Source organism: Sinocyclocheilus grahami, unplaced genomic scaffold (assembly GCF_001515645.1).
Source record: "Sinocyclocheilus grahami isolate Dianchi unplaced genomic scaffold, SAMN03320097.WGS_v1.1 scaffold307.1, whole genome shotgun sequence".
Lineage (NCBI taxonomy): Eukaryota > Metazoa > Chordata > Actinopteri > Cypriniformes > Cyprinidae > Sinocyclocheilus > Sinocyclocheilus grahami.
In genome coordinates, this window is record NW_015505486.1 from 257,562 (window position 1) to 271,336 (window position 13,775).

General features: G+C 35.6%; 1 protein-coding gene across 1 annotated transcript in view; it reads right to left on the reverse strand.

The window, feature by feature from the left end:
* The window catches only part of LOC107601542 (sarcalumenin-like), a 24,269-nt gene that overhangs the window by 1,507 nt on the left and 8,987 nt on the right, over nucleotides 1-13,775 (reverse strand). Inside the window, exons 2-6 of the mRNA XM_016293777.1 lie at nucleotides 9,198-9,293; nucleotides 5,253-5,288; nucleotides 2,449-2,474; nucleotides 2,098-2,188; nucleotides 1,778-2,011 (exon numbers count right to left, since the gene is read on the reverse strand). Coding sequence (XP_016149263.1) covers nucleotides 1,778-2,011; nucleotides 2,098-2,188; nucleotides 2,449-2,474; nucleotides 5,253-5,288; nucleotides 9,198-9,293 — 483 coding nt within the window. The remainder of the gene's footprint in view (nucleotides 1-1,777; nucleotides 2,012-2,097; nucleotides 2,189-2,448; nucleotides 2,475-5,252; nucleotides 5,289-9,197; nucleotides 9,294-13,775) is intronic.

Consider the following 13,775-nt stretch of genomic DNA (forward strand, 5'->3'; position numbering starts at 1 on the left):
TTGCCACATTACTAAGATGCTATTATATTTTTAACAATATTTTTAATTAGTTTTAATTTTCTTTTCCCACGCTTTCATTTTAATTTGAAAGTTTTAGTCATTTTGTTGTGTGTTTTTGTCATTTTTATTAGTTACCTCTATAGTTATATATATATTTTTTTTTCAGTTAAACTAAATTTAAATTAAAAATAAAATGTTGCTTTGGCTAGCTGAAATAAAATAAGTATTTATTTATTATTTTATATATACATATATAATTTTATTTTAGTAAACATTTTATTTTATTTCATGTTACAATTTTTTTTTCTTTATTAGGTTTTATTTATATACAGGTGCATCTCAATAAATTAGAATGTCGTGGAAAAGTTCATTTATTTCAGTAATTCAACTCAAATTGTGAAACTCGTGTATTAAATAAATTCAGTGCACACAGACTGAAGAAGTTTAAATCTTTGGTTCTTTTAATTGTGATGATTTTGGCTCACATTTAATCAGTGATGATTTGGGCTGCCATGTCATCTGCTGGTGTTGGTCCACTGTGTTTTCTGAAGTCTACAGTCAACGCAGCCATCTACCAGGAAATTTTAGAGCACTTCATGCGTCCTTCTGCTGACAAGGTTTATGGAGATTTCATTTTCCAGCAGGATTTGGCACCTGCCCACACTGCCAAAGGTACCAAAAGTTGGTTAAATGACCATGGTGTTACTGTGCTTGATTGGCCTGCAAACTCGCCTGACCTGAACCCCATAGAGAATCTATGGGGTATTGTCAAGAGGAAGATGAGAGACACCAGACCCAACAATGCAGATGACTTGAAGGCCGCTAGCAAAGCAACCTGGGCTTCCATACCACCTCAGCAGTGCCACAGGCTGATTGTCTCCATGCCACGCCGCACTGATGCAGTAATTCATTCAAAAGGAGGCCCAACCAAGTATTGAGTACATGTACAGTAAATGAACATACTTTCCAGAAGGCCAACAATTCACTAAAAATGTTTTTTTTATTGGTCTTATGAAGTATTCTAATTTGTTGAGATAGTGAATTGGTGGGTTTTTGTGAAATGTGAGCCAAAATCATCACAATTAAAAGAACCAAAGACTTAAACTACTTCAGTCTGTGTGCAATGAATTTATTTAATACATGAGTTTCACAATTTGAGTTGAATTACTGAAATAAATGAACTTATCCACGACATTCTAATTTATTGAGATGCACCTGTATATATTTATATACCTGAACTAGTCAAATCTATACACTGAATATGTTCAATAATGATTCCCTTCCTGTAAAATATGTTTTTTGTGTGTAACCAACATGCCATAATAACCAGAAAAAGATTGTATAAATAACTCTGAACTTAAAAAGAACATAAAAGAGCCTGAAATACACCGGGACTCTTATATTGAAATGTCTATGTGTCACTACTTCCAGCTGCTCATTCGAACAGAACAGATGATGATGGGGGGGAAAAATGCACTAAACATTGTCATAATTCATAAACAGTAGATCATAAATAGTCATAAATGCATGCAATTATTGACTGACAACTACTCTGAAACTGTGAACCTGTAGAACAAGCAACACTTGCATTTAATGAAATCAGTTTAATGAATCAGTTTAATGATCAGCTCTTAAACTGAAGACCTCTTAAAATGGTAATAAAGACTGCCCCATTTAACATATCTAAGACTTTTTATGACCTTCAATTTGGGGTTTTAAGGACCCATACGAACCATGAAATTACAGAAATCAATGGTGATGATGGAGAAGTTTGTACCTCTCTCCTGCTGTTTGCGGTTCTCAATGATTCCAGGCGTGTCCACAAATGTGACCCTCTCCAGGAGCTTGTGGGGCATCTCGATGCCAACCAGCTTCTCCAAAAAGTTCTGGCCGAACTTTTCCAGCGGGGAGAAGGAGCGAGAGCTGTCGGCAGCCATGACGATGCCTTCTACGGTGCGGATCTTCTCGCCGTGCATGATGACGGTAAACTCTGAGGTAGTGGGTTCAGCACCTGGATGAACAGAAGATGATACACATTTGTAATAAAATACTTTAATACCGAAAACCACTTGACAAGCAGCACAGACGACAGTTTACCCGTGTATAGCTGGTAAGGAGTGTCCTGCAAACCCAACAGATAGTTGACCATGGAGGACTTGCCCACGCTCCAGGGTCCGAGGAACAGCACCATGGCCATGACGATGCCCTCCACGGTGCGGATCTTCTCGCCGTGCATGATGACGGTAAACTCTGAGGTAGTGGGTTCAGCACCTGGATGAACAGAAGATGATACACATTTGTAATAAAATACTTTAATACCGAAAACCACTTGACAAGCAGCACAGACGACAGTTTACCCGTGTATAGCTGGTAAGGAGTGTCCTGCAAACCCAACAGATAGTTGACCATGGAGGACTTGCCCACGCTCCAGGGTCCGAGGAACAGCACCATGGGTTTGGAGGTGATTTCTCCATCTGTTTGAGAGCGAGAGAGAGAGAGAGAGAGAGAGAGAGAGAGAGAGATGGAGAACAATGGCGTTTACTATTAAAACATTTGAGACTAAGGGCAAGAACCACAATTCAAGATCTACCATGAATGAAAAAGCCCCTTTTCTCTTTTATAAAGCAAATCGAAATCATAATATTAATACACTTTCAAAAATAAAGGTCCTTAATAGGCATCGATGGTTCCATGAAGAACCTCAAGCACCCATAGAACCTTTTCTTTCCACAAAAGATTCTTTATAGTGCAAAAAGATTCTTAAGATTTTTCAAATGTTCTTCACACTTGAACATGGTTTATTTAAGAACTGTTCACTGAAAGGTTCTTTGAGGAACCAAAAATGTTTTTCTGTGGCATCACTGCAAAACCCCCTTTTAGAACCTTTATTTTTATGAGTGTATGAATGTAAATATTCAATAATGAATTGGTCATTATTGAAAACTTTGTCTCCATCTGTCAAAGGGAAAATGATGTTGCAAGGGTTTTTTTTTTTACTGGTGCTTGTTTCTTATACTTATTGCTGATTAACTGGGTTTCATCGTTCAGTACCATCACACTGGGGTGCACATTTGCGGAAGAGCAAGCAGAAACAGCTATCATAATGAGTGATGAATGTGCCATGCAGCATCGTTAAGTGTCGACATTAGTGCGAGTAAATCAGAATCATCAAGAAACCCAAAACAAGTCTTTAAATTGTTGTGTGAATGCATGTAGATTCTCTTCTTTATATGGCCATTTTTTGTTGAACCCTGTACATTTCATCAAAACCATTCTAGATAAGGAAAAATAAGTTTTACAATGAACTTGGATTTCTTGAATTGTATCTAACGAATGCCTATTTAAGAGCTCAGATGAAGGAATGAAGGCCGTTTCACTCACTTCAACTTTTCTGTTGTAAAGCCAGAGGACAGACTAAGAGGTCTTTAGAACAAGAAACTAATTTGGGTTTAATTAATTGCAGAGAATGTCATTTCTATGAAGTACTCCAGAACAGGGCAGACACAATCACTCAAGGCCCCTCCAGCTCTACAGCGGCGTAGAGGTCGAGGAGCTCGGTTAGCAGCTCAGAAGATGTAGGTTTTCTGAACCCAGGCACAATAAAGATAACCTAAATGCCACCATCAAACCTTCAGACACCGCATGAGACTCTACACTTTTAAAAATAAAGGTTCTTTATTGATGGCATTGATGGAACCTTTAGCATCCATGGAACCTTTCAAATGCACAAAAGGTTCTTGAGATGATTCAAATGTTCTTCGCACTAAGAAAAAATGGTTCTTTTAACAGCTGGAAGGTTCTTTGGGGAACCTAAAACGGTTCTTCTGTCGCATCGAAAATCCCCTTTTGGAACCTTTATTTTTAAGAGTGTTGGATCTTTATTGCAATTAGTGCAAGTCAATTTTGATATAAGTATCCAATCGTATGACAAGTAACTCGCCCATATGGTCATGCAAGGCCTGCACATGCAACCAACACTGATACGTCAATGAACTTTAGCCAGAGTAGATGCTATACATTTAATATGATGCAAATAAAATCAAGGCTATGAGGGACGGGACGGAACGGAAGTACAGACCGTTCAATATGTGCTGTCTTTAGGTTTTGTCTAATTTGCACGACTTGTGTTTTGTCGGCTGAATAATTAACACCCACATACACAACAGTGCAACATATTAAACAGATTGTACTTCTATCCCTTGCTGGCTCTTTTTTTTTTGCATCAAATTAGACATCGTCATCTACTAGACACGTCATAACACAAGTCAAATTTTTGGGGTGGGTAAGAATTGTTCTTTTTTTTATGTTTTTGAAACTCTTATGCTTACCAAGGCTGCATTTATGTGATCAAAAATCCAATAGAAACAGCAATATTGTGAAATATTATTACAATTTCAAATACCTGTTTTCTATTTGAATTTACTGTCAAATGTAATTTATTCCTGTGATGCAAAGCTGAGTTTTCAGCATCATTACTCCAGTCACATGATCCTTCAGAAATCATTCTAATATGCTGATTTGCTGCTCAAGAAACATTTATTTTTTATCAACGTAGAAAACAATTGAGCTACTTAATATTTTTGTGGAAACCATGATGCACTTTGTATTTGAGGCTTGTCTTATAATCAGAATGTTCAAAAGAACAGCAACATTTATTAAAAACAGAAATATTTTTTAACATTATAAATGTCTTCACTGTAACTTTTGATCAGTTTAATGCATCCTTACTGAATAAAAATCTTATTGACCCCAAACGTTTGTAACAGATACATCATGAATAATTACCAAGCACTGTTTATCGCACACACCATTCTATAAAACTTGTGCAACCCACATTTCGCAGTCTTTATACAATGAACACAGTCGTATATCTCACAATAGGCACAATCAAATTATCCTCATAAACGAAGACTTCGATTAGCGTTCAGAATTAATTCAATTAGACAATTTGATTAGTTGGATGAAGAAAAATAGCTGAACCAAATCTAGACTTTCACCCAAATCTGCTGGTTGAACTGTTGCCACTGGATGTTTTGAAGCACCAAATTCGTCTGTTAGTTTTATATTCTCCAATAGAGTTTTGCTCTTTGCAGTGGCTGACTGTCGACTGAGCAATGCTACACGCTGACATATAATGGCACTTTGTAATTAGTGCTCATTCAGTGCTGATGGTAATTGGGCAGATGAGCGCTAGCTGGCGGGGATCAGAGACGCAGGCAGTGCCATGCAGGGAAGTGCCCCGTCATACCCACCTGTGGCAGAATCCCCCAGTGTGCGTCCAGGATAGGCTGTTTAGTGACGGGTGATGTCGGTGGAGGAGAAAGGGATGAAAATGACAAGTGTGAGGAAAAGTGAAGAGAGAAGAAGGAGAAAGAGAATGTGAAGGGGCCAAAGAGAGAAGCTGAGGAGGAGGAAAGAAAGGGACACTTTTCCTGTGAAGCGGGAGACAGTATGTGATGAGCTGAAATGTGTGTGGATGAAGATTGATGCTCGTCCAGATGCAAAGAATTCTAGAAGAGATTGAACCCACACTGCAGCAAATCCTATTCTTATGAATAAATGTAAAAAAATATATATAATTTAAATGAATATTTTGTCTTGTTTTACACAAAAATGAATCATATTTATATGTAAATGTGATGGGTTAATCTTGGGAAACTAAGGTAAGTAAAAGATCTAATTAATATGTTCATCTTGTTTTAAACACAGAAATAAATACATTTGTGAAACCTGCCAAGAATACATTGAAAATATTTCACCCAAAAAGTAATATTTTACATTCACATTATTATATTTGTATATATTGTATGTGTAATACATTATCTAAATTTCTTTATTTTAATGTGAAGATTACATATATATAATAATTTTTCATTTATTAAGTATTTATACAACTGTAAAAATGATTTTTCAAAGTTGTACCCAAAACAAAGATTACGCGGTTTATAAAATAAAAATTGAAAATACATTTTTAGTTTTTTTACTTCCAAATTTTACATTGAATTTAATTTGTCCTCACATTTTTTTGTATTTATTCATGAAAAAATATGTAATAATATGTTTTTACAGTTTTACAGTAATGGGAATGAGATATTTTATACAACAGTAATGGACTTGTTCATCATAGAATAAAGCAACAAAAAAAAAAATCCTTAACCCCTTAACTGTCACCGTCCCACCTGTGGGACGCTTGGCGCTTTTTTGTTGTTGTTGTCCTTTTTCTCTATCAAATCTTTTAGTAATAATCATAAATTATATATCATTTGAAAGCTTAGAAGCCCAAGATCCATCCTGTGAAAACCCTTTTGAAATCGGACATTGCGTTACCATCTAAATTATTATTATTTTTTTTATTTTGTGGTGAAATGTGATCTGAACATCTTCTAAGATTCAACCTAGTTATATTTTTAATGAGATAAATGTGCATAAAAGATAAATTAAAGTAAAAATGAATAAATGTACTGGTATAAATGAATAAATTAACTAAAAAAGTCTGATAACTAACAGTAACATTACGCAAAAATCCAAAATTAAAGGTCTAATAATGTCACTTTTTTAAAAAAACATGGCCTAACTTATTTAGTGAAAGTGCTTTAAGTGTTAGTTATAAGTGTAAATGTTTATCAATTCTGCCACTTATTCTTTCGGATATTGTTTTTTGATAAAGTATTGCTGAAAGTCAAAACCTCAAAAGTTCAGTTCAATCCAAAAGCCCAATTTATGCCGGAAGAACCTCCTCTTTTATAAGGTATTACTGTATAAATAATTAAAAACAGAGGGTATTTCATGAGAATTTTGAACAGACTTGTGAGGACTGGAGCACATCGAGGTCTTATATAAAGCGAGGGCTGTTGAGAAACTCCTGATTGCTTTCAGATGGAGGCTTCGTTCCTCTGGCAGTAATAAGAAAGCCTTGTGTTTTCTATTTGAACGCTCTCTCTCTCTTTCTTTCTTTCTTCCTCTGTTTCTGGCCCCCCTTGGACGAGCACCAGTGCTACAGCTGTGGAATGACGAACCTCTCAAAGAAGCCACGATACTCGGATACACCAACGAAAAGAGCCTTTAGCCTCGATTAATCCTGCAGTTCATTGTCTAGAGGTTTTTATTTACCAGCTCTTATGTATCTGGAACTTTGTGAGTGAAATGAAATACTCATAGGAAAGAACCACATTTGCTGTTGCATGTTTAAATAAAGCTGCGAGCAACAATAAATTACTGGGCCGGGAACACAAATAGCGCAAGTTTAGGACAGGTAATTCAAAATTAGTATTTTAATGAAAGACATTGAAATTTGACACAGCAGCCTTATAGGTTCTTCCTTATGAATATGATGAAGGCAGCTTGAATGCACAGTGGGATGGTTTGGATGATGGAGATGAATAACCAATCAACATTCATATAATGCTAAACTACACACAAAAAAATATTTTTAGCCTAAATCTAAGATGTATTTGCATATAAAATTTCCATCGATTTAGATTAGACAGTTTTGACAAACTAATAAACTTAATGTGATGCATATTTGTCAGGCATGCATATACGAAACGAGTAAGAATTCTGGATTTTATTTATGAATTATCATAAATAACGCAATAATCTCGTACATTTGAACTAATTGAATATTGCTTGTTCCACAGCTATAGACATTTTCAGCCATGTTCACTCTAAATGTAATTTCACAGTGAATCGATTTATGCTGATTCGAAACAGTATTATTTTAGTATCGCTGAAATACTATTATAGTTTTTATTAATATTTTGAATGCGTTTTTATTTTCATATTTTCAGTTTTCCTTTTAGTTAAGGTTTTAGTATGTGTGTGTGTTGTAATGTTTATTAGTTTTTGATAGTTTTTAAGTATGTCTATATATGAAGAGTTTGGTTCCAAAACACTATAAATCCTGTGATTCTGTGATTAGTAGTAAATCTCCATCACGTGCTTTCAGATGGAGCGCATTTACTACACAGAGCCGTAGTTCACTGACAAGCTACGCAAAATCGCATTCATAACTGAAGGCGGTTCATCTGCGATTATGAAAGTGACATTGTGTAGCTTGTCAGTTACTGTCTAGAGTGAGTGGAATGGTGCGCTGTGATTGGTTGAGCGGATATATCGCATTCTGCAGAGAAGGGAGATTTGTCGCGGTTTGGAAAGAAAGGGAGAAAACATGACAGAATAACTCGGCACATATCGCATTTTGTGTAAAATTTAAAATTGACTTTTCAATACCGACCAGATACAATACTGATTTTGGTGGGAACTCAATAAAAAAAAAAAAAAAAGAAATTTATCGCGTTTTGGAAACAAACTCTTCATATCTTATTCATTTTTACTTCTTTCAATCTCATATATTTTAACTAATTAAATATTGCTTGTTCCACAGCTATAGCCATATTTGCATGTTCATACTTTTTAACTGAATAAATTTAATTTATTAATTTATTTTGATGTTTTTATTTTGATATTTTCAGTTCTCATTTTAATTTTAAAATTGTAATAATTTGTTGTGTGCTTTTGTCATTTTTAGATTTTTGTTTATCTATATAGTTTTTATTGATTTTTATTTAATATATATTTTCAGTTTTTATTTTATCTTCAGCTGAAGTTTTAGTAATTTGTTGTAATTTTTATTTCCTATTTATTTTCATTTTAGTTAAAGCTGTTTTTGCCATTTTTACTACTTTTTTTTTTAAATAGGTCTATCTATATAGATTTAATTAACTTTTATTTAGTTTTACTTTTAGTTATTATAAAACATCAAGTTAAATAAAAATGAGAAATGTATCCTTGGCAACAAGCTAATATATATATATACAGTGGGTACGGAAAGTATTCAGACCCCCTTAAATTTTTCACTCTTTGTTATATTGCAGCCATTTTTTTTATGGTTTTAGTTAACTGTAATAATTCTGATTCTATGCAATTTAAATAAATGCATTTGGAAAAAATATATTTTTTAAATAATTGTAATTTTTAATCATGGCATAGTTTATTTTTGAGGATTTGCATCTATTTGATTTTGAGTGCAGAAATCTTAAGAACCCTGTTTCTTACCCATTACATTTATGTATGACTGACAAATATGCATTGCATCACAGTTTATTAGCTTATGTGAACATTTTATATGCAGTTCAAATACATCTTAAATTGAGAGCTAAATACTTTTTGCGAGTAGACAAACACCAGGCTGACCGTACCTGAGATCTCATGCTGTCTCAGCTCATTGTACTTGTAGGCCTGCTCCATGGGCCTGATGGAGTTGTGGTAGATCTTCCTCAGCCTCTGCAGAGCAGCTGAAAGATGAAACAGAGAACAAACAAAGAGCGAAAGCTGAGTATGACATCCACCACAAGACACAGGGGCAGAGCGCAGAGAGGAAAGACTGCAGATGGTGTTGTGGATAAAGTGTTTGCGAAGGAAATGAGAGGAGACGGTAATGTAAACTAACCTAAAAACATCGACGTGCCTTTCTGAGGTAGTAGTTCAGTTTGGAACGGATCCTGAGAGTCAGACAAAAACTTTCTCCTGGTAGCTGATGTGACATATGGACTAAATAATCCATTGTTAAACGTTTATGGTGAGTTCAATTCACAAGCAGCAATGACTCATCATGGTTTCATGCTTCGCAGCCTCCAAGCTGCTCAAAAAGTAGTTTAGCTGAAGGTTTTTGTGCCAGATAAATACTGCTGTGATTGTAAAAACAAATTATGTGATTTTGCCTCCACAAACAGAATTAATGTTGCCATAACTTACATACACTCTTAAAAATAAAGGTGCTTCAAAAGGTTCTTCAAGCGATGCCATAGAAGAACCATTTTTGGTTCCACAAAGAACCATTCAGTCAAAGGTTCTTTAGTCCCTTTAGTCTTTGCCAAGGCGCATCGACAAGCTATCTGTTATTTGTGTGCTTTCTGGATGGATAAACGAGGATTTACAAAGAGTTTTACAGACTTTAAAACACCTTGTAAAAAGTTAATATGGCCAAATGTGCATGGCTGGCCCAGACTGTAGTAATTTGTCTTAGAATATATATAATAACAAATGCACAAGGCCTCTTCACACCAAGGACCATAACTATAATAACAAAGATATAGTTTTAAGTATGTAAAAGAATAGCAGATTTCACAACACAACTATAACGATAACAACACAGAAGAACATATCATCGACTGAGTCAACCAATCAGAATCCGGCTAACTTTAAAGAGCTCAAAAATGTAAAGTGGCAGACGACAAAACTGCGCATAAAAAACAGAACATTGTCGTTTGTTAGTGTAGAAGCTAACATAGTTAGCGTTATAGTCAGTTATCATTCTTGGTGTGAACGGGCCTTAACAGTATAATCAGTCGCTTTTATTTACAATTTCAGAACCAAATCTATTAACACATTTTTCTGACGTTTCACACTGTACACGTTTGGCATTGCGATGTGGGTTAAAAACGCAAAAGCCGATTTCATAACCATGGGTAAAAAGCGGTGCTATACCGTATCTAAATTACAAGTGTGAAATGTTACCCGGGTTTAGAACTACAACAAACCGGGGTTAAGCGCAGTGTTAAAATCCCTAATTTCAGTTATCATTCATGTCCGTAACACAAATTTAATAATTCACATGAGCAACAGCATTTGTAGCCTAATGCTTTATCTTAGCTGTTATGAATACAGTTATCTGCTGTCGACATTTGTCTAGCACACTTCTCATCAGGGTATGTTGTACTATTAATGTCAGACTATTGATATTCATGCCACAATCTTCCCCCCTCTGTTCATAGATATTTACCCACAATGCCTCAGGGCGTTCCTGCCAGGCTCCTCTTATCAAGACCGAAGACATAAATGGCGCCTAATGGGAAGACACTGTGCCTCCACATTTATATTTAGCAGCGCTGCCATTCATTACAAGTTCCTCATATATTAACAGCACGACATCTCTTTTGGAGGAAGGAGACGAGAGAACACAATAACATCCATTACGTATCCCATTTATAATTACATTTCCGTTTTGTTTTGACAATTTGATCAGTCTTATTCTAGAGCAGGGTTCCTCAAATCTGGCCCCCGAGATCCCCTTTCCTGCAGAGTTTAGCTCTAACCCTAATCAAACACACCTGAGCATGCTAATCAATGTCTTCAGGATCATTAGAAAATCACAGGTAGGTGACTTTGATCAGGGTTGGAGCTAAACTCTGAAGCGCATTAGCCCTCCAGGGCAAGATTTGAGGAACCCTGTTCTAGAGTATCAGTTTTAAAAATGAAATCAAACCATTGTCTGCTGCTCAAGAAACATTTCTTATTATTATCAATGCTGAAAACAGTGGTGCTGCTTCATATTTTTGCGGAAACCGTGAGACATTGTTTCAGGACTTGCTGATGAATAGAAAGTTCAAAAGAACTGCAATGCAAAAGTAGCAATGTACAAGTTTTTAACAATCATCGGTCTTATTTTAGAGTACTAAATCTAAAAATAAAACTAGCCAATGGTCAAGTGTAATGTAGCCTTGGTTTCATAACACAACGGTGTTGGTGTATACGGGGACTCTCTGGTTTCATAACAAGCTGGAGCTTCAATGATGGACACATGGCTACCAAATGGTTGGATTATACACTCTCAAAAATAAAGGTGCTTCAAAAGGTTCTTCAAGCGATGCCATAGAAGAACCATTTTTGGTTCCACAAAGAACCATTCAGTCAAAGGTTCTTTAAAGAACCATCTCTTTCTTACCTTTTTATAATCTGAAGAACCTTCTTTCACCACAAAGAACCTTTTGTGAAACAGAAAGGTTCTTCAGATGTTAAAGGTTCTTTATGGAACCATTTAGACAAAAAGGTTCTTCTATGGCATCGTGAAGCACCTTTATTTTTAAGAGTGTATGCTGATAAAAGAGATAACAGATCCTAAATATATCCAGCAGTGGGCAGCTGCCCTTATGCACCCAACAGCACACTGTATCACTTCTGCTTTATACTGTTTTCTATGCAAGTTTAACAGCAGAACAAATAAAGATTTACCTCAGGATGCTAGTGGTGCGTAAAAATCCTAGTACTGCCATACATTATGTATGGTAGTACCATATTTTATCATATCGTATCTTTTGAAGTTGGAGTATAATTTGACGTGCTGGCATCAAAATATACTTGCATAAGAAGACATGCTTTAAATTGATCAAAAGTGACAAAAACTTATATTTCAAATAAATGCTGAACTTCCTATCCATCAAAGAACCATGAAAAAAATATATATCACAGTTTCCACAAAAAAAATAAATTCAGTTTTCAACTGATAACAATCAGAAATGTTTCTTGAGCAGCAAAGCAGCATATTAGAACGATTTCCGAAGGATCGTGTGACACTGAAGAGTATTGATGCTGAAAATTCAGCTTTGCATAACAGGAATGAATTTTAAAATAAATTCCAATGGAAAGCAGTTATTCCACATTGTAAAAAATATTTCACAATATTACTGTTTTTACTGTATTTTAAATAAATACAGCTTTGGTGAGCATAAGGGACTTAAGAGACAAAAACATAGATAAAAAAAACTTCATTCAGCATACAGTGTAGTGCACTTGCCTGGAAAGCTCTAGAAGTGAAGTTTGGCTTGTCTGCATGCAGTCCAGCTCATCTGTCATCCCTTCCCACAATCCCACTAGTGGCCCCTACAGCTAAACAACGTAATTATTTTGTTCTCGGGTGTCCATTGGCATTTATTTGCTTATCTGAAACTTGCTTGGGCATCCGTTAGCCTTCCTCGCTGGCTGCTGACAGACAGCTCAGCTCAAGTAATATATGCTTAATCAACCTGCATCAGCACTTCATTCAGCATACAGTGTAGTGCACTTGCTGCTATGCAGTTTGCCTGGAAAGCTCTAGAAGTGAAGTTTGGCTTGTCTGCATGCAGTCCAGCTCATCTGTCATCCCTTCCCACAATCCCACTAGTGGCCCCTACAGCTAAACAACGTAATTATTTTGTTCTCGGGTGTCCATTGGCATTTATTTGCTTATCTGAAACTTGCTTGGGCATCCGTTAGCCTTCCTCGCTGGCTGCTGACAGACAGCTCAGCTCAAGTAATATATGCTTAATCAACCTGCATCAGCACAAACGTAAAAGCCATCTGTGAATGTGGGCCAGCCAGGTTTCTGAAGAGCCTGGCATCTGGAGGGTTCACATTGTTCACTGAACTTAACTGCATTGCAGTTGGAATTATAATGCAAAGAAGAAGTCAAATGTACTGAAATCCAAATAAATTTTTAACTGGAAAAGCAAAATTTGTCAAGACAAAACATTTAATTGGTTGAAAAATTTCTCTATCTATCTATCTATCTGTCTGTCTGTCTGTCTGTCTGTCTGTCTGTCTGTCTGTCTGTCTGTCTGTCATCTGTCTATCTATCTGTCTGTCTGTCTGTCTGTCTATCATCTATCTATCTATCTATATATCTATCTATCTATCTATCTATCTATCTATCTATCTATCTATCTATCTATCTATCTATCTATCTATCTATCTATCTATCTATCTATCTATCTATATGTCTGTCTGTCTATCATCTATCTGTCTGTCTATCTATCTATCTATCTATCAATCTATCTGTCTATCTGTCTATCTGTCTATCTGTCTATATGTCTTTCTGTCTGTCTGTCTGTCTGTCTATATGTCTGTCTATCTATCTATCTATCTATATGTCTGTCTGTCTGTCTGTCTTTCTATCTATTTATCTATCTATATGTCTGTCTGTCTATCTATCTATCTATCAATCATCTATCTATCTATCTATC